The 20,527-nt window shown below is 34.6% G+C and overlaps 1 protein-coding gene across 2 annotated transcripts; it reads right to left on the reverse strand.

The window, feature by feature from the left end:
• Nucleotides 1-141: 141 nt before the first annotated feature.
• On the reverse strand, nt 142-16,470 carry LOC133181745 (uncharacterized). Of its 2 annotated transcripts, none has more exons than XM_061316321.1 (11): nt 16,356-16,470; nt 15,719-15,898; nt 15,253-15,348; nt 14,012-14,710; nt 11,398-11,622; nt 11,079-11,177; nt 8,944-9,071; nt 5,897-6,051; nt 2,410-2,558; nt 2,100-2,225; nt 142-1,616 (listed from the first exon to the last, which is right to left on the reverse strand). In XM_061316321.1, exons 1-11 carry the CDS (start codon nt 16,432-16,434, stop codon nt 301-303), a joined length of 3,252 nt encoding a protein of 1,083 aa, XP_061172305.1. In that variant the 5' UTR covers nt 16,435-16,470; the 3' UTR covers nt 142-300. The 2 variants fall into 2 exon arrangements, with proteins under 2 accessions (XP_061172305.1, XP_061172306.1); XM_061316322.1 differs by having other exon boundaries at nt 143-1,616; nt 5,912-6,051.
• Between the last annotated feature and the right edge of the window lie 4,057 nt (nt 16,471-20,527).

Raw genomic sequence — 20,527 nt, forward strand, 5'->3', positions numbered from 1 at the left:
TGATATTAGTCAGCTAAATTTAGCTATCTATACCAGTTGTAGGACTGAATCTTCAAAACGCTCAGAATTAAATCCAATAATTCAACCTTTGTATCAAATCAAAAATATGAACACTATCTCAAGCATCTAATCTAACATCTAACATCTCAACCAAAGTGCAAGTATCAAGTCAAACATCTAAACTTAACTCGAGCATCTAACATATTAAGCCTACCTTGAGTATCAAATCTAACATCTGGACCCTACCTTGAGTATCAAATCTAATAACATGAGTTAGATGATATAAATAATGACCTAGTATCAAACTCGTGTGAGTTGTTGTTGTTCCAGTCTCTGTTTCATTTTTTTATAACACGCAGAACAATAATCATTTTGTTCTGGACTTCCATAAAAAGCACAGCCAGAGGTTTTGCATGTTTTAGCAGCTTTGGGTCGATCTACAGGTTTGACAATGTCTGATGCAGGTCGTCTGTTGGACTGGGGAGATGTGGGGGTGGGCTTGGTCACAGTGACAGGAATCTCCTTGAGTCTGAATGAATAGTCCACATTGTCATAATCTGGTGATGGCGTGCGAGCTCGGAGTGGGTTTGACAATGAGCGGATATCCCTTGTCTCTGCCACAGGAACTGTCTTTGTCGTGTTGCCATGGGAAAAGGACTGTGGGCGTGGTCTGACCTCAGCCTGGGTTCTCTCAGGCGGGAGATTAACTGTTTGGGGAGTCAGGTGGACGGGATTAGCAGTTGAGGTATTTGTTTTATTGCCCTTAGGATCCTCCTCCTCTGTTGGTAAATAAAACTTTGATTTCCCATAACTTTCCACACCATCTGTCTTCCCCTTTGTGTGATTTCCACTTTTGTACTTTTCCTGCATCTCAGCTTCCTGCTTGTGGTCATTAAAGCACTTGGAACACATGTAATGAGTCTCAAAGTTACCATACATCTTACAGCCTGGAGTAATACATTCGTTGTTTCTATCGATCTCCATGGATCGCCTGCGTATCTCCTCACCTCTTGCCTGCATCTTCTGTCTGTCCTGCTGGAATTGATGCCTAGCATCCAACATGTAATTTTTGATCATTTCCTTGTGCACTTCAGTCTGCTTTGTGGAGACTTTGGCACAGAGAACCAATGACTGTTCCTGCTCAGCCATGGCTGCTATAGTCATGGGTACACGTGTACTTTGAGTTAGTCCACTACCCACTGATCCTTTTTTATTCAATTTCTGCTCTGGTCCCATGCTCTTCAAGGCCTTCCCAACACTGCCAAAGTTCTTTTTAATCTTTTTGTTGATACTTTTTCCCAAACTCCCAAATTGCTTGGTGACACCAGTGCCCTGCTGTGAGCTCTGTTTATCTTTTTTCTTCGTGTTATCATCAGATTCAAAAGAACCTCCACTTCTCCTGTCACAATCGCTATCATACTCCAGATGGGTGGCTGGAAGACGCTCTATTTGTAGATAAGATTTCAGTAAGTTTATTCTGTCCTCTTCGCTGTACACCATTTTGCTTTGAGATTCTGGGGCACTGCTTTTGGTTTCCCAGTTATATGAAGGCCCAGGGTCTACTAAGAAATGTATCGGGAGTATCTTCAATGAGGGATCAACCAATGGGATTGCAGCTGAAATAAAGGAGAACAGGTCACAAAGACCATCTAAATCACATTGGACTAAGTTTTGAACAGAACTGTAAACAGGATATTACATATACAGAAAAACACACTACCGGTAATAACAATGTTTCAGGAACTGACGATTTTGCTTTGTTATAGACATTATTCGCTATATCCATTAAGTTCACAATACATTTTATAGCCACAGGGAATGAAAATTACTTTGCTTTAAGCATCAATTCATTTTAGGTGTGTTCACTGTAAGTGTGTTTTACTGTACTAAAATTCTGTCAGAGTCTATTGATTTTGCTCATAAGGCTGTTCTATTTCAAAAATATTGAAAAGCTTTCAACAGTCATCAGAAGAATGATTAAAGCTTGTTGAAAAAAATATCACACAATAAGTGGAGTCAATGCAAAATAAAAATGATGATAAATAAGCAGAACGTAATGTAATATGTTATTTGAATAATCAAACAACTCAATAACTCACTTGAAAGACTGTCTTTTTCATCTGTTTCCATAGGAACTAATGCTGAAAAATGTGCTGCATCATAAGTCAACAGCAGAGGAGACTGGTAACAGGTCTTAGGTTCACATTCCAAGGGGAGATAAATCCCTATAACATTGCAAGGATACTTTTCAAATATACCTCCTATAAATGCAATTCCATTAAACAGTATCTAGGTATAACAAAAGTAAGTAAACAGTAGTCAAAAATATTTTAATAAAGTAATAATTTTAAAATAATCTATTAACTTAAGAGTGACATCTGTATCTTATACAATCTTCCTACACTATACCTCCAAATGGTATAGGGGCTAAAGCCTCCCCCATCGAGTCCTTTAGTACTGTATCAGCCACAATGACAATCGTGCGTTGTAAGATATGGGAGAGCACAAACACATGGAACTCCTCCAAGCTCTCATAAATCACGGGGGAATTCTCATCGCTGGAAAGTGAAAGAGACATTATATTACAAGATGAAGCTTTAATTAAAATTATGCTGGCTTCATCTTCAATATATGCATTTTGATCTTTGGGTAGATATGCCATTAAATTTTTATCTCAAAGTAAAATTAGAAATCCTTTAAGGATATCGTGACCAGATTATGAAGTTCATATACATGTGTTTTAACAATTATATAATATAAAATCTTGATTATCCCAACATACATACTTACAGTACAGGCAACGCGGATCCCGTATTTCCCGCGCCCCGTCGCGGTATAAACACAACGCGGGATTTGGCCAGGTGAGACAGGTAAACCGCGTTCCCTCCGCGGGAAATTCATCACCTACCTGTCCCCGCCGCGGTTAAATCATCGATCAACTAGTATCGTAAACAAACGGGAGTTATCTCCCCGAACGAGAATTTGCGAAATTTTCATGTAGTAACAAAAAATAACTACAGAGTATGTTTATTTATGAAAGTATTTTCCTTTGTTTTGCAACGATGAATAGAAAATAATAAACATACTCCTAAAAAGAATTTGTAAAGCAGAAGATGTTATAAACTTTTTTAGATTTGTATTTAAAACTATTTGCATGTATCAATGCTAAGGCGACATCTTTCGTTTAAATAGAATTATAAGCTGTGTTATTTGAAATTTTAGCATGAAAAAAAATTAAATGATGGGTTTATTAGCTCTAAAAAGTCTTTTCAAATTATATGCGAATTGCAATAATGATGTACACGTGCTAAACAATAATCAGTGCGAGTTCCGATTAACAATTTTCAACACTCCTATGAAATAAAAAAGGTGCATCTTTATATTGTTTATGTTTTTGTATTTTTACCAAATTTAGAACACTATAATTCACTAAATTAATCTCGCTTTATTGTACGAATGTGCAAGCATTTTTCTGAAAATGTCAAATTACTGGAAAGCTGTAATATTCGAAGTCGAGAGTGGGCACGTAAACGGTATACAAGCTATCAATAAAAAAAAAAACTATCATCCTTTCTTCACCTTGATATTTAATTCTTTGGTAAACGATGATTTTTAAAAAAAAAAAATTATTTCTCCATTTACATGTTCAATAAAATAACATAGGATGTGCATGCATGGTGATGAACTCCAGAGAACAAATATAAAGAAGGGAGATATTTTACACTCACAACACTTTTATTTTCAATAATATTCAAGGAAAAAATCAATTGCTAACGTATACTTTGACAAATTTTGTTTCTTTGTGTATTAAGTATTAGCCGCGATCATTTCCTGTGTATAGGGATTAGCAGACCCAGAGCAGGAAACGGCATGCCCTGGGGGTTTCACACCTGTGAGTGTCCTAGGGTACCTGAGGTAAATCTCTCCGAATGCGCACATCGTTGTCTAGCCATACGACATACCAGTCCATTCAATGTCTCATTATTTCTTTATTTTCAACCAAGAAATTTGAGACAATATATTCACAGTTGCCTTTTTTTTAAAAATCAAACTTTTTAAACAAATTAATAGAGTTGAAAAAAATAAAATAAATCAAATCAAATTATGTTTTATAAGTACATGTATTTTGTTTACGTCTCAGTTTATACGTTTATACATGTACCTGTACATGTAAGTATAATTTGAATTAGTTTCAACCAAAAAAAAAAGGAAGAGAGAGAGAGAGAAAACATACAGAAAGTTACATGTACGGCACGTGCATCGTTTTTCCTGAAATCAGTTTATTGATTTATCGATTTATAATTATAATTTAAATGAAATTGCTTGTGAATCAAATTTTGTTCGGTTTCAAAATAGTCGTTTCTGTGAACGGATAGGTATTACTGTAGCTGATTTATCGGTTTATTGACCAGTAAGCACTTTGTCTAATTCTGCCAGTTAATGAAGAACACGGGAACAGTGATAGCCACAGACACTAATTTAACTAAACTAACTGCTTGATAAGAGATTGATTCCAAGACACTTATTTACAAGGTCGCCAACATTCTTCATGATGTAAGATTACGCAATCTGACAGTATTACAGGTATTTCGTAAGGGTATGGGCCAGTTACACAGACACCTGAAAACTTGTAGCCTACCGCTGATTATAATTAGTTCATCTACTATGCTGTATGTTCAAATTATTATTTAGGCTCATATAAACAGCTTATAAAAGAGCCGTCCTTTCTGATTTGACGATACATGTACGTGAAATTTGTTGAAGAGCCGCATGATTATATTAATTTCAAAAGAAAGGAAATAGAAATACAGTCAAATACTAGCTATGAAATTATTCTGAAAAGAATGTAACGATTTTATTTACAACAATAACCAAAAAAAAAAAAAAAAAAAAAAGATCATGTTGATATTTCTTCCGTTTAGCGCATATTTGTCAGAAGTTAATTGTGCAACATATTCCTAAATGTACACGTGTATATTCTTTAATATCATAATGTTACCATCTCTATCTAGCATCGTTTTTCATGCTTATACTTATAACAGATACGTATACAGAGGCATTTTTTCTTCAAGAAACCAATGACCGTGATAGAATCTCACAGAAAAATAAACGCATAGCTACATGTAACCAAGAACACAACCACACTGGCACTGGCAAATCGTGAACACTGTATTTAATGCATTTTAACAGAAATGATATGGCATTTTTAAAAAATCTATTTTACTGTGCACTATTTAGCAATTTCATGATCATTTATATTGGAATTATTGATTTTAAAAAATATATACGATATTTCAGTTGACGATATTTCATCAAATTTTACCACAAGCACTGGCATTATACGTTCTTTTTTTAAATTTGAGAATTAATTAATTTTGAATGACTTTTAAAAAAAGATAGATAAAAAATAATTACACAAGTATTATTATACAATTTGATAATACTTAAAAATTGAATTAAAAATTCATTTAATTAATGCAGGCCGTAACCTTTAATGGCTTACACCCCCCCCCCTTTTTTGACGCTATTAAAAATCGACAACACTTTACAGGAAACAACATCTAAGATAAAGAATAACGGTAGCTGGCCCCGCCGCGGTGTACACACGGTCGCAGGTAGTACCGCGATCAAAACCCGCGACGGTGTAACGCGGAAAGGATTAACACACCGCCGAGGGAACGCGGTCTAATACGGGATCCGCGTTGCCTGTACTGTAAATGTTGTACTAGGACATATTATTTGTAAATTCAAATGTAAAAGTCAATATACAATTTGGTACATTGTATATGAAATATTGCATCATAATTTACATGTATTCATACATGAAATTTTAATCTGACTTTGAGGTTTCCTTGTATACTTGTGAATGTGTCGGACAGATATCAAACCCCCAAACCATGGTGTTACGTACTCGCTGGAGTTAGTTATGGGGCTGTCACAACAGCTGCTATTCCGCCGAATACCCGGTAATAGCCGAGGTTTGGTGGAGGCTAACTTCAGTACACTATTCCACTCTGTCTGCCACTCTTCCTCCGAGAATATTAGACCAGCCTACAAAATAATTAACTTAACTCTACATATGTTGTAACACTTCCTCCGTGAACATTACGCCAGCCTACAAAATGTTAATCCAAGTTAAATTTGTTGAAAAGTAGGTCAAACTTCAATGTCATGACATAAAAACCATAGTACATTTGGAAAGATCTTGACACAGATAATGCACATGTAAAATATGAAAGCCCCGTCTTTTTAGGTACAAAAGCTATAGCCAAGGTTAAATATTTGAAACTAGGTCAAACTTCACGGTAAAAATAAATAGTACATTTAGAAAGGTATTGTCACAATTAGTGCACACTAGAAATATAAAAAGAATGTTTTACTTCTAGGTCAAGGTCATGAGGTCAAAATTCACAGTATATACAAAAAGATTTTCTCATAGGTAATACACATGTGAAATTCAAAAGCCCCATCTTCTCTCATTCAAAAGTAATGACCAAAGTTCATTTTTTAAAAAGTAGGTCAAAACTCTAAGGTCAAAGTCAAGAGGTCAAACATCATTGTACTATCTGAAAGGTATTGTCACAGGTAATGCACATGTAAAATATGAAAGTCCTGTCACATCTCATTCAAAATTATGACCAAGATTGAAGTTTTTGTGCAGACAGACAAATGACACTTTTGCGAAAGTGGGTGACATTACTTTTTCTAGATCTGTTACTGAGAATATTAGATCAGTCTACAAAATAATTCAGTTTGTCTAGATCTATATTACTACTTATATACCGAGAATGTCTAAATCTTCTACTGATCTGATACAAGTCCTAGATCAGGACTAAAAATATTTGAAAATGAGTACATGTAAGAAATCCCTGTTTGTAACTTTATTTGAGTGATTAATCATCATTTACTTTATATCAGTATTGAAATTCATTAGCTTTGAACATCAAATTAAACTGTAAACAGCCACTGTAAGTATTTCTTTAATACAAACTAAAACACTGACAGTCATTAGTAATCTTAACCATTCGAGATTGAACCTTGCCAGAGTGACCATATGTAAAAATGTTTACATGTACATATTTACTTGCATATAATTAGACAAAAACAGTTAGCTTAAAAGTACACAGACAAGTTATTAAGTCTTAAAATCCTCACCCTTTGTCCCTAATATCTGAAGATAGATCCATTTCTTCACTATCCCAACATACAGCTAGAGTTTTGAATATGATGCTGTTAGTTTAAAAAAGTACTTAAGTGACAGAAAGTTTTGACAAGAAATTCCTTAATCTTGATTTTTTTCTTTGAACATATGCACATACAACCCTACATTTCATTTGACAAATGTATTTTGAATTCCTCTTATTACCCCTTTTAACATAGTTTGTAGGCATATTGAGAAAAAGAAGTGGGGAGATGAAAGGGGAATACAAAAAAAAGTTGATGGAAAACAAGACAGTAAAAAGAATTACATGAAGGCACAAGGCACATTTACATGTATATGCAAAGTCCTGTCAACTTGACAAATTCTTTCCATAAAAATACAAGAAATTTAAAAGACTCTTTCAAAAAACATATCCAAATGTTTTTCCATACTAAGACAAATGTTTTAATGGTTTTGGGTTGGGAATTTTAATATTAGAATTAGAAACAGAGATTGTACAGTTGATGCCATTTATGAAATGTTTTCATGCATGTAAAATCTTTTTTCTACTTCATTCTGTTCTCAAATACAATTGCATTAAAATTATCTTGTGGTGCACTAAGTTTGAAAAACACAGATTTGACAAGCTACATGTATGTTAAATATGTATATATATAAAAAAAAAAATCCTTAACATTTTCTTTTATGAAAAACGTACAAAATGCTGTATAAATTTTTCATTAAAAAAACCCCACTGTATCACTTTTTATGCTATATTTATTTTTTCATGTGTCCCACTTTATTAAGTTTATTCTACATATTACCCTCCAATTAAAGAGAAGCAAGTGATCTGAATATAATGTGCAGGATTTACAGTGTCTATATGAATAACAAAATGCACAAGTTGCAGGAGATGAGGATATTTTCAACAGTTGATTTAGAAAATTGCAGAAATTACAGATGATAACAGTTAATATAAGTTTCTGTCTATTTTCTCTGTTAATAGAGTTGTCTCCCTCTAAATCTCTTACCTTCATAACTCCTTTTGTCCTTACTAACAAATCAGAAGCTATGTGTTACAAATAAGATCAATATTATAAAGTTAACCATATAATTCACATATCATAATATGTATAGGATTTACATGTAGCATGTTTTGAGATCAGTTATTATTCCATCCAACGAGTTGTGTGTTTCTTTACAGAGCCTACAGCAAGGGAATAGAAAAACACAGAATTTGTTGGATAAAATTCATATCCAATCCCAAACCTGTGAAATTTACTCTAATTAATTTTTAATCACATTCTTTTACCTACTTTTAATGGTTTTTATCCCCTTTCCCCTTTCTCCCTGGCTGTATTATGCCTCATAAACAATGTAAACAATATTACAACACTAAAGATGCATGTTAAAATTTGAATGAGCCAACAATTCCTTTAGAAAATATCTTCCATTTCATTAATGTTATTAAATAAATCATTATTTTATCATGATCTGTGTTTTGCAATGCAAACAGATTATTTGCTTACATGACAACAAGGAGCACTAGTGTACAAAATATGGGATATAAAAAAAATGTCCATTGACTGATATTCACTGGATCGAGAGATATACTAGTACATGTATGTATGACAAAGAGTAATAAACATATACTCACACTAATCAATAGAAATATATGTGTAAACATACCACTCCTTATTACATAGATCACACTAATACACAAAACTCAACCAAAAAGAATAAGAGATCAACTGGGAGAGTTTCTATATGAAATGAACGATGTCAGCTGATCCTGGTCTTACCTCTTCATTCTGTAGTGTCTGTTGCCACCTCCACCTCCTGTATAAAGCATGTCTGTACGGCTTCTTTGTCAAGGTTTCATAGAGTTCCTTCCTCAACATCAGCTGACGATCGTGGATTCCCCACATCGCTGTTCAACATAAATTGTATCAAACATCAATCACAAACATAATACATATTTTGTGGGTTCTTAATTAATGGGATTCACTTCACCCAAAAATAGCGTGTGCCTCTTTGCGCCAAGTTTTGTTGAAATTGGCCCAGTGGTTCTTAGAAGATTTCCAAAATGTAAAAGATTGAAAGATAGACAATGGACAAACATCAATCAGAAAAACCTAACTAGAGCCTTTGGCTGAGGTACACTAAAAACATTAACCAAATAGAAATATGTCAATAGATCATGAATGTCCCACCCGGGGTTCATTAGTAAAGCAACATGAAAATTTGTATTAGTGTAATAAGTTTGATGAAAATATTGTGAATAGTTTCTATAAAACTGAGTTTTATGCACAATAAATAGTAAAGTTAAAGGTCATTGGGAAGGTCAAGGTAAAAAAAAAATTGGACACAGTTGGTAAATTCTCACCAAATAATGCATCAGTGCCTATGCTTACATAAAAAAGTATCTTGAATAGTTTTCTTTGAAACTGAGCTAAACAAATTTAAGAAAAGTGAGATCAAGGTCAAAGGAAAGGTCAAGGTAAAATTTTTTGATGCAATTGGATAGCTCTCATGTAAAATCACAAATTTTCGTGGGGTCAAGTTTTCATGATTTGATGAAAAAATATGGGTTCTTGGGGATTTTATTTTGTGGATGAAGAATTAATGACTAGTAATATATGTGAAATTTTGAATTTTGTGGTGGATATGAATTTTTGGGTCTCTTCATACCTTGAAAACAACAAAGAAGTCTGTGAGCCAATGCTCACTAGTAATACCCCCGCTCTGATGTGAATACACAAGTTCAGTTATGAACAGACACAGTTATAATCAGGAAGTTGACATCGGATTTGTACAAAAATGAATCCCAACATATGGCATGCCTAAACAAAAAGTGTGCCAAAATTTCAAGCATCTGCGATGAGTAGTTGCTGAGAAATCTGCCAACAAAATTTGTTATGTATGGTACAGACAGATACACGGATAAACAGGAAGTTGAAATTGGATTCGTACAAAAATGATTCCCACCATATGGCATGCCTAAACAAAAAGTGTGCTAAAATTTCAAGCATCTGCGATGAGTAGTTGCTGAGAAAACTGAGACCAAAATTTGTTACGGACTGGCACACAGCTAGACGGACAGAGACACACAAGGGTAAAACAGTACACCCTCCTCCCCCCCCCCCCCCCCCTCCTTCTAAGCTGGGAATTAAACAACATGAAAATTAGTGATTTCACAGAGTGTATAAGCATATAATGATTGACAAATATATCTTGAATAGTTTCTTTGAAATTTGGCTATACACAAATTTGAAGTCAAGGTCAAAGGAAAGGTCAAGGTTAAAAATGTTGATGCAGTTGAATAGTTCTCACCAATATGTATCAGCATATTATATTTGATTAAAATATACATGTACTGAATAATGTCTTTGAAACTGAGCTTAGCACTATTTTAAGAAAAGTAAGGTCAAGGTTACCAGAAAGGTCAAGGTAAAAAAAATGTTGATGCAGTTCAACAGCTCTCATCAATACGTATAAGCATATAAGTATGTATCAGCATATAAGATTTGAAAAAATATCTTGAATAGTTTCTTTGAAAACTGAGCTAAACGCTAATTTAAGAAAAGTGAGGTCAAAGGTAAGATCAAGGTAAAAAAAATATTGATGCAATTGAAAAGCTCTCATCAATATGTATCAGCATATGAAGTTTGATAAAAATATCTTGAATAGTTTCTTTGAAATTGAGCTAAATGCAAAGTGTGATAGAAGGACAGGTGGAAGGACAGAAAGATGGAAAGACGGAAGACGTACATGACAAACACTATGTGCCCTAGCCATATTTATAGCAGGGTATAAAAATATTTGAACAATTACCAGCTTAATAGCTACTGATTGTTAAATCAATTGTGAATTCATTTGCTGTTTCCAATTTCTCCTATTTTAATATCTGATCTTAGTGAATCATTTCTCCACACACCTAGAGATGCAGCATGCAAAAGACAGTTTCCATCTCCTGTGGTTGCCATTGGCAACAATCGCTGACAGATTCCCATTTCTGCCCACCAATTAAGACGTCCTAAAAATAGAGAAATTAACAATTCTGATGAAATTTTTTTAACACCCATGCACAAATGCACCTCCATGACAGATTTATTTACAAAAGCATATGACAGTAAATGTCAAAAACATTTTCAAGGCAGATTTACATGTACATGTATGAAGATAGAAGGTACATTTGTAACACAGCATAAGAAAATCATTGCCATAATTGGGTTGTATTTTTTAGTGTCTTATACCAGCTTGTTCCAGTGATACAAGGGTCGATGTCTCAATCAAGTCTTTCTCCAGGAAGGCACGATAATCTGCAGAGAAGACAGTCAGGTCTGGAAGAACAAACGTTTGGACGTACATGTGGTCATGACTGTCCTCAGAGATATCATCCATCAGGCCCTTTCTGGCCAGGTCCACCAGCGACTCATTTTCAACAATTTTAGAGAATCCTCGCTTCAGAGGTCGGGGAGCTGTCAAAAAAAAATATCTCAGTAAAAAATGTGGACTTAAAACAAAAAAGTGGATGTTTATCTTGAATGCAAGATTGGCTTCTAATAACGAGAAGTATATCTACATGCAAGAACTGTATATGTACATAAATCATAATAGAGAAATGGATTAAACACCTAAAATTTATACTTAAATAATAGTAAAAACATGACCTTAGAGTTTTTGAAGTACAATCTCTTCTAACAACTTAGCATATTTTTACGATCCCATAATCAGAGATTTGGGGGCATATAGTTTTTGCCCTGTCCATCTGTTTGTCCACAAAAATTTATACCTTGCCAGTAACTTTTGATTGGTTGGAGCTATGGCTTTCATATTTCACAAGTGTATTTATTGTGACAAGACCTTCAGGGATTTATCAGTACTTCTCAGGAGCCGAAATTCGGCCCCATTCCCAATTGAAAATGAGTTAAGATTTTCCCAATTTGGCAGTGTTTTTTCCCAATTGGTGAACAATGCTTTTATATTTAAATATCTTGGGAAAACACAGAGTAAAATTGTCAGATTGTCTGTAATTTTCATCTATTTAACTCATTTAGCAAAGCTACAGTCATAACACATGTTTAAAAACACTGTAAAAACATCGCCAACTTTTAATCCGAATTTCCTCTGTTTTTCTGAAAATGGTGATATTGTGTAATTGTATAGATTTATAAAGTTATTTCCACCTACAAAATTGATCTACGAGTGAATGGTAAGGACTGTAGGCATTATTTCAGATAGAAAAATATATTTTCAATGTTTTAATACATATTAAAAGAGGGTTTTGAGAAAATGTGTACTTAGTATAATTTTTTGCAGAAGGTTTATAATCTCCAGAAACAGATTCTATAATGACCTAAATTGGAATCTCAAACACATGTAATACCTTAAGTTGTATAGGTAAATACTTTATACTTATTGAAGTCAATTTTACTTTTATTAGTCTATTGTTCATAATTGATCTTGTATGATGAAGTTGGATTATATCATGTATATTTAATTGTCTGTTTGGTTGCCCAAATTAGAGTTCATGCTGAAATGTTAAATGAATTACACCTGAATACATGATTGATACATGTATAAGCAACATTTTAAATTTTTCCCAATTTCATCAAAAAGTCGATAATTATTTCCCAATTCCCCAAAAATGGCGTTTCCCAAAATAGGCTGATAAATCCCTGACCTTTCTTTGGGTACCAACATATTTGACCTTTTGACCTTGACCTTGCAGTTTGACCAACTTTTGCAAAATTTTACCAAACTTTAACCTTGGCTATAACTTTTCAATGGTTGTTGCTAGGGCTTTCATACTTTACATATGTATTCCTTGTGATAAGACCTTTCCTTGGGTACAACAATTTCTGACCTTTTGACCTTAGAGTTTGACCTACTTTTGAAAACCTTTAACCTTGGTCATTACTTTTTGAACAGATGGTGCAAGGGTTTAATATTTCACATGTATATTACCTGTGGCAAGACCTTCCATTGGGTACCAACAATTTTGACCTTTTGACCTTGATCTTGGAGTTTGACCTACTTTTGGAAAACTTTAACCTTCGTCGTAACTTGTGAACAGTTGGTGCTAGAGCTTTCATACATATCATGTGTATTCTTTGTGACAAGATTTTCCCTTGGATACCAACAACTTTTCACCTTTGACCTTGATCTTGGAGTTTGACCTACTTCAGAAAAACTTTAACCTTGGACATAGCTTATGAACAGTTGATGCAAGAGCTTTCATATTTCACATGTATATTCCTTGTGGCAAGACCTTCCTTTGGGTACCAATAATTTTTTACCTTTTGAACTGGACCTTGGAGTTCGACCTACTTTTAGAAAACTTTAACCTTGATCATAACTTTTGAACAGTTGGCGCTTGGGCTTTCATATTTCACGTGTGTATTTCTTGTGATAAGTCCTTTCTTAAGGTACCAATAATGTTTGACCTTTTGTCCTTGACCTTGGAGTTTGACCTACTTTTGAAAAACTTTAACCTTTGCCATAACTTTTGAATGGTTGGTGCTAGGGCTTTCATATATCACACATACATTCCTTGTGACAAGACCTTCCCGTGTGCACCATTAATTTTGACCTTTGATCTTGGAGTCTGACTTATTTTGAAAAATTTTAACCTTAGCCATAACCTTTGAATGGTTGGAGATATAGCTTTAATCATTCACAGGTGTATTTCCTTGTGACAAGACCTTTCTTTGGGTATCAACATTTTTGATCTCTTGACCTTGGCATTTGATATGCATTGGAGAAATTTTAACCCTCAACATGGGATGCCATACGGAGGCATCAATGTTTCACAAATACATCTTATTTTTTCTACTTTTAAAGATCATCAAGTTGTTTTTCACTCACAAGCTGGTGGAGATGGTGTCACAGCCTTTGTGTCTGCTGCTGCTGATTTTTTTGAAAGTTCATTCATTGTGGTTGTACTCTGACTACTTATGGCTGTAGATCTTGTGACTGGCTGGGTCACATGGGTGGATGTTATAACTGGTTGTGATGGTGCAGCAGTCTTTGTGGTTGACGCTGTTGATCTTGTGACTGGCTGCGTCATATGGGTGGATGTTGTAACTGGTTGTGATGGTACAGCGGTCTTTGTCGTTGATGATGCTGTTACGTGTTTACCTGTGGTGGTGGTCTTGACTGGCTCCCCACCACTTCCTGCCATGACTGAGGGTTTTGAGTTTTCAGTACTGTATAACTTGGTATTCCCCGGGAACTGGGAAGTAGCTAACTGACTGCCAACTTGTGGCTGGGTGACTGACTTATTACTAATTTTTGGCTGATTTGTTGACTTGGTACTGGCTACCTGTGATGTGTGGGTGGTTGGCCTAATGTTGACTAGTTGTTGCTGAGAAGCTGAGGAAGAGGGATGAGGGTCCAATAACTTAGGTCCAGGGGGGTTAGTGCTGATGGGGGGTGGGCCAGCTGACCATGAATGAGTCAGAGGTTTTGGGGCCACTGCAGGGGGAGCAGAGATTCGGGGATTCAGCATAGAATGTTGCAGGACTAGGGGCTGTGTAGAATTTACAGGGAGCATCATACTGTGCCCTACAATACATGGAAATCATAAATAGAGATTAAAGTCCAAATTATTTCCTACTAATTTCAGGCCAAAGTCAATATAAAACTTGTCTATACTATGAAAAGTTCAACAGACTAACCACAACAGTTAAAAAATATTGTTTTTATTTACCGTATAAGCAGAATTTTTAGCGAGGATTTAATTTTGGCATTATTAACAAGGGTTTTGATATTGCTAAAATTGAATATTGCTAACAATTCATTGCGTATCGATGATTACAGCTATTTTTCTGGACATCATAAAATTCCAAAAATTACTTCTGAAACTCGCTAAAAATATATTCCAGTTATCTGGGGTAAATCACTAAATTTGGATCTCGCTAAAAATTCCACTTATACAGTATGGTGTAATCATATGGGCATTCAAACACTAAGAATATCATCAATTAATACACCAAACTCTGCTCCACTATCCAGCCCAAAAAAAAAAAAAAAAAAACAGAGGAAAAATTTCAGCTGAAAAATAGGATTGGTTAACCAAAACTGGAAGATATTTGTCTGATTCCTACCTTTGTCAGGCATCCTCTCTATTGGGATAATGCGTTCTACTGGGGGATTTCTCACCTCTCCGTAAGGATCAGCCCACTGGGTACCAGAGGTATGACCTAAAAAGCATACTCTGATGATAGTAAAGTTTGATTTCCATTTCATTTCCTTCAAAGTGAAGGAGTCTAAATCAGTGATATAAAATTATCTCCAATTTGAGAGAAAATTTATTTGAGGTATTGCATTGTATATAAATTTATAAATCTATCAGGTGTGTTTATTTACTTCAATGAAGGGGAAAATGTTTAACATTTTTTTTATCTGCAAAGTTTAAGCAAAAGCAGGTTGATGTTCTGCAATTGCTATAGGAAGTTACTGATAAATAAATAAACAAACAAAGACAGAAAGTATTCAGTAACTTAAACTATTGTCATGCAGTGTTATACATGTACTGATTATTTTACTGAGGCCATCTTGCTTACAACTTACTTGGTAAGTTTTGGGTGGGTTTCCTGTCCCCTGGTCTGGGTATTCCCCCTGGAAGTCTCTGTGCAGGACCATCAGTCCATCCAGCAGAAACTTGAGGTGGGGGATAGACAGGCTTTATCCTACCCATTCTAATGTAATCCTCAAATCTCCGAATCCCCTGTCCAACATCCCAGCCAACTTCTGAAAATGTTCAAAACAGCTGACATTAAAAAGATAAGTCTCAAATTCATAAACACATTAATCATGCTTTCAAAATCATCTATGTGTACTTCAATTCTGTTGAGTTCACAAAAGCTGAAATTTCTAACAAACAAATTAATTAAAAAAGCGTGATATGACACTACATAATTTAGCATGTCTCTAATTAAAGCAGTCTGTGTTTCTCCTCTCACCCATCATAAATGCATGCTAATTCATGAACAGTTTAATTTGATAAAGAACCAAAAGAGAAATTCTGATTTATCATCACAAGCACCTAAAGCATTTACTAATGCTTTCCCCTAGCATATTACATAACGTATGACAGATAAAAGTCTTAAACTCCAGAGAGTGTGAAAATAACAAGGCTATCAGAAAGAAGTATGAGTAAGCCCAGACCATTCTTCAGGGTGATAAACTTTTATTTGCAGGTTCATACCAGATAAGATACCGGCGGCAAGGTCTGGTTCCAGCCCCGTGCTGTCTACAAAGCTCCGGAGGGCCTGTTTCTTCTCCATCCCACTACCTGCTTTCAGTAATAACACACATCTCAGAAGTAACCTGAAAAAAAAGGCAGAAATCAAATCCCATTTCCCAGTCCGTCTTAATGGATAAAATAAATGTACATAAAATTGCATACTGTAGGGACAGCTTTATTGATTTACAATGATTTTCTTTCCCCAATGTGTCAACATGTGGAAATTGTATATGTAAATGAAACTTCCCTCTTTTATCTTACTCAAATCATATTAGAGCTATTCAGAGCCTATTCCATACAAAAATGTAAAGACGGCATTCTTCAAACAAAAGAGAATATTTACATACTAATTAAAGATAGGTTTTAATTTATAATTCCCCAAACCCTGTGTTACCTCTGGTATGTTTAGTGATACCGTAACTTTCTAGTAAACAGTGAGACCAGTAAAAAGGATTTGTTCATTGTCTCAAGTACATTGTGATAGCAATACAAAATCATTTCATCATTACTTGTGCTAACGAGATCATATCTGACACTGCCATTTGACTTGGAACAAAGACATCCTGGTACATTTTCAAGAAAAATGATGGATTTCAGAAAAGAATAAATTTGAAAATGTGGGTCATAACCTGACTTCAATTTATGACAGATTGAAGGAAGAGTAAAGAAGATTAACTACTCTTGAATAATTACAATAACAATTGTTACATGTAATGTCATAAATAAAACTAGGGGTACTGTGAGCATTGAGTTCACAAAATGATACCCTCCCCATATGAGTATTATGGCAAAGTTCATGTTTTGCTATGGGAAATTAGACCAAATATTTTTCAGATCAAAATGCAAAATAGGAGGTGTACAATGGTACTGTGTAATTAAGATTCTGGGAAAATCTCATTAATTCAGTAATATAGGAGGAGTTGCAGATAAAAGATGAGTACCCCTAATATTATACTAAGAATGGCAGTGTCAATGTTCTATTATGGGAAATACCAAAATTGTGTCACAAATAAATGTAAAATAGAAGATCACAATGGAACTTTATGTAAACCAGAAGTCTCTGATGAGACTGTAGCTCTACTGGTCTGTTTGTATAACAAAAGAAAAGTAGCACTTGGATTTGAAACATTGCAACATGCAACAATAAATAGAATTATGTATCTTAATGTAGTCTACTTTTGTGACAAGTTATATTGAAATCAAATGAAAACTAGGAGTAGTAGCGTTTTGAAAGTATTTCATGGAAATTTCTATTTCTAGTAACCATGACAACACCATTCACCCAAATAAAAAAAAACAGAAATACATATTATGTATTGTAGTGTATTCTAACTGTGTGCCAAATTAGATTGAAATCAGACCAAAATTGTAGGAGGAGTAACATTTTAAAGGAATTTCACAGAAATTTCTATTTTATGTAACCATGGCAACACTGTTCATCGAATTCAAAAACCAATGCAATAAATTATGTATCTTAGTATAGTCTTCTTGTATGCCTAATTATATTAGAAGCAGACTAAAACTGTAGCAGGAGTAGCGTTTTAAAGGAATTTCACAGAAATTTCTATTTTTAGTAACCATGGCAACACCGTCCATCGAAATCAAAAACCGATGCACTAAATTATGTATCTTAGTGTAGTCTACTTGTGTGCCAAGTTATATTGAAATCGGACCAAAACTGTAGGAGGAGTAGCGTTTTAAAGGAATTTCACAGAAATTTCTATTTTTAGTAACCATGGCAACACCGTCCATCGAAATCAAAAACCGATGCACTAAATTATGTATCTTAGTGTAGTCTACTTGTGTGCCAAGTTATATTGAAATCGGACCAAAACTGTAGGAGGAGTAGCGTTTTAAAGGAATTTCACAGAAATTTCTATTTTTAGTAACCATGGCAACACCGTCCATCGAAATCAAAAACCAATGCAATAAATTATGTATCTTAGTGTAGTCTACTTGTGTGCCAAGTTATATTGAAATCGGACCAAAACTGTAGGAGGAGTAGCGTTTTAAAGGAATTTCACAGAAATTTCTATTTTTAGTAACCATGGCAACACCGTCCATCGAAATCAAAAACCGATGCACTAAATTATGTATCTTAGTGTAGTCTACTTGTGTGCCAAGTTATATTGAAATCGGACCAAAACTGTAGGAGGAGTAGCGTTTTGAAAAATTGTTTACAGACAGACGGACAGACAGACAGACAGACAGACAGACAGACAGACAGACGGACGGACGACGGACACCTTACTATCGCATAAGCTCTTCTGGTCTCTGACCAGTAGAGCTAAAAAAACAATGACTCTGTAAAAATCTAATTGAATTTTATTCAGTGGCATAATAATAATAATAATAATAATAATAATAATGCTTTATTTAGAGAAGGTAACCCAATTAGTACAAGGTACTATTCTTCCCCAGGGCCTTCTAAATTTGAGGAGGAGTTGCAGGTAAGAGATGGGTATCCCCCAAGTGTAAAGGACGGACAGAAAGCTGGACAAACACCAATCATTATATACTCCCATTTTTCAAACAGATCAATTGAAAAGTTGAGGCGAAAGCACCATGGATTAAAAATGCAATCTCCTACTGATTTTATTCTCTCTCCCTCTCTCTCTCGATCAATGGATCCATAGATATAGATATATTTATTAGGGTTGTCAAAGAGTAACTTGTTACTTGAGTACTTATCAAAAGGTCTGAGTATTGAATACTTAAACCAGTTTTCAAATACTTGGAAAAAACAAAATGCCATAGGCCACATCACTCACCTTAGCCACCATGGCCCTACTATTCTTCCCCAGATTTTATCCCCTATACATTCCTATGTAAAGCTTTGATCATCTACTGTGGCCCCACTCTACCTCAGGAGTTGTAATTTGAAACAAGATGTGTTTATGAAACACTGATACCCAAAAGCTCAAGGTCAAGGTTAAAGTTTTTCAAATATAGGTCAAAATTCAAGGTCAAGAGTTCAAAAATGTTGATACCCAAAGAAAGGTCTTGTCACAAGGAATATATATGTGAAATATAATAGCACTAGTACCAACCATTCAGAAAATATGGTTAAGGTTAAAGTTTTTCAAAAAGTACATCATATACTCCAAGATCAGTGTCATGAGGATGAAAAAATAACGGTACAAGTACCAAAGAAAAGATCTTGTCACAAGGAATGCATAAGTCAAGGCTTTCAAAAAGATTAGAAACAGGTGGTACTTTTACTAAAATAGAAATAACCTTGCAGAAACAATTTTAATTAAATTTGTTGTCAATTTTTTATCCAACAAATATTTTGGGCAGTACAATCATGATTTTAGCCAGATAAAAGTACCGGGTAATGGCAGATTATGAAAGGTCTGACAAGTGAAATATGAAAACCCTAACAGCAACCTTTCAAAAGTCATAGGAAAGGTTAATTTTTTTCACATGTATGTCAAACTCCAAGGTCAAGGTCATAAGGTCAAATATGCTGGTACCCAAAGAAAGATTTTGTAACAAGGAATATATATGTGACATACGAAAGTCCTAGCACACACCATTAAAAAGTTATGACCAAGATTAAAGTTTTTCAAAAGTAGGTCAAACTCAAAGTCAAGGTGGAAGAGTCAAAAATGCTACTATCCAATGAAAGGTCTGGATACATGGAATACACATGTGAAATAAAAAGCCCTAACTCCAACTGTTCAAAAACTGGCCAAGGTTAGAATTTGGTAATATTTTGCAAAAGTAGGTCAAACTTCAAGGTCAAGAGGTCAAATATGTTGGTACTCAAAGAAAGGGCTTGTCACAAGGAATACACATGTGAAATAAGAAAATCCTTGCACCAACCATTCAAAAGTTAAGGGCAAGATTAAGGTTTTTGCAAACAAACAGACAGACAGATGGACAGACAGACCAAAAACTATATGCCCCAGAATCTTCTATTAAGTTTGCATAAAAAGCTTGAATCTACATAGCTAAGGGTGCTTTCATATTAGAATGACTAATCATGCTTTTGCAAATTCATCAGATTTTTAAAGATTTTTTCCTATGTATTTCTGTGTGAAATTTAATCACCTACTGTGGCCCTGCCCTACCCCTAAGGGTCATGATTTGAAAAACTTGAATGTATATATACAATCTGAGAATGCTTG

Source organism: Saccostrea echinata, unplaced genomic scaffold (assembly GCF_033153115.1).
Source record: "Saccostrea echinata isolate AGI-Se365-2 ecotype Australia unplaced genomic scaffold, CSIRO_AGI_Sech_v1 ptg000009l, whole genome shotgun sequence".
NCBI lineage: Eukaryota > Metazoa > Mollusca > Bivalvia > Ostreida > Ostreidae > Saccostrea > Saccostrea echinata.

Bases quoted from the DNA above. Each gene is read 5' to 3' on its own strand.
- LOC133181745 (XM_061316321.1), bottom strand. From the start codon at position 16,434: ATGGAGAAGAAACAGGCCCTCCGGAGCTTTGTAGACAGCACGGGGCTG. The intron at 15,899-16,355 runs GTATGAACCTGC...GAACATTTTCAG, and splicing joins TGCCGCCGGTATCTTATCTG to AAGTTGGCTGGGATGTTGGA. The intron at 6,052-8,943 runs GTAAGACCAGGA...ATTATTTTGTAG, and splicing joins AGACACTACAGAATGAAGAG to GCTGGTCTAATATTCTCGGA.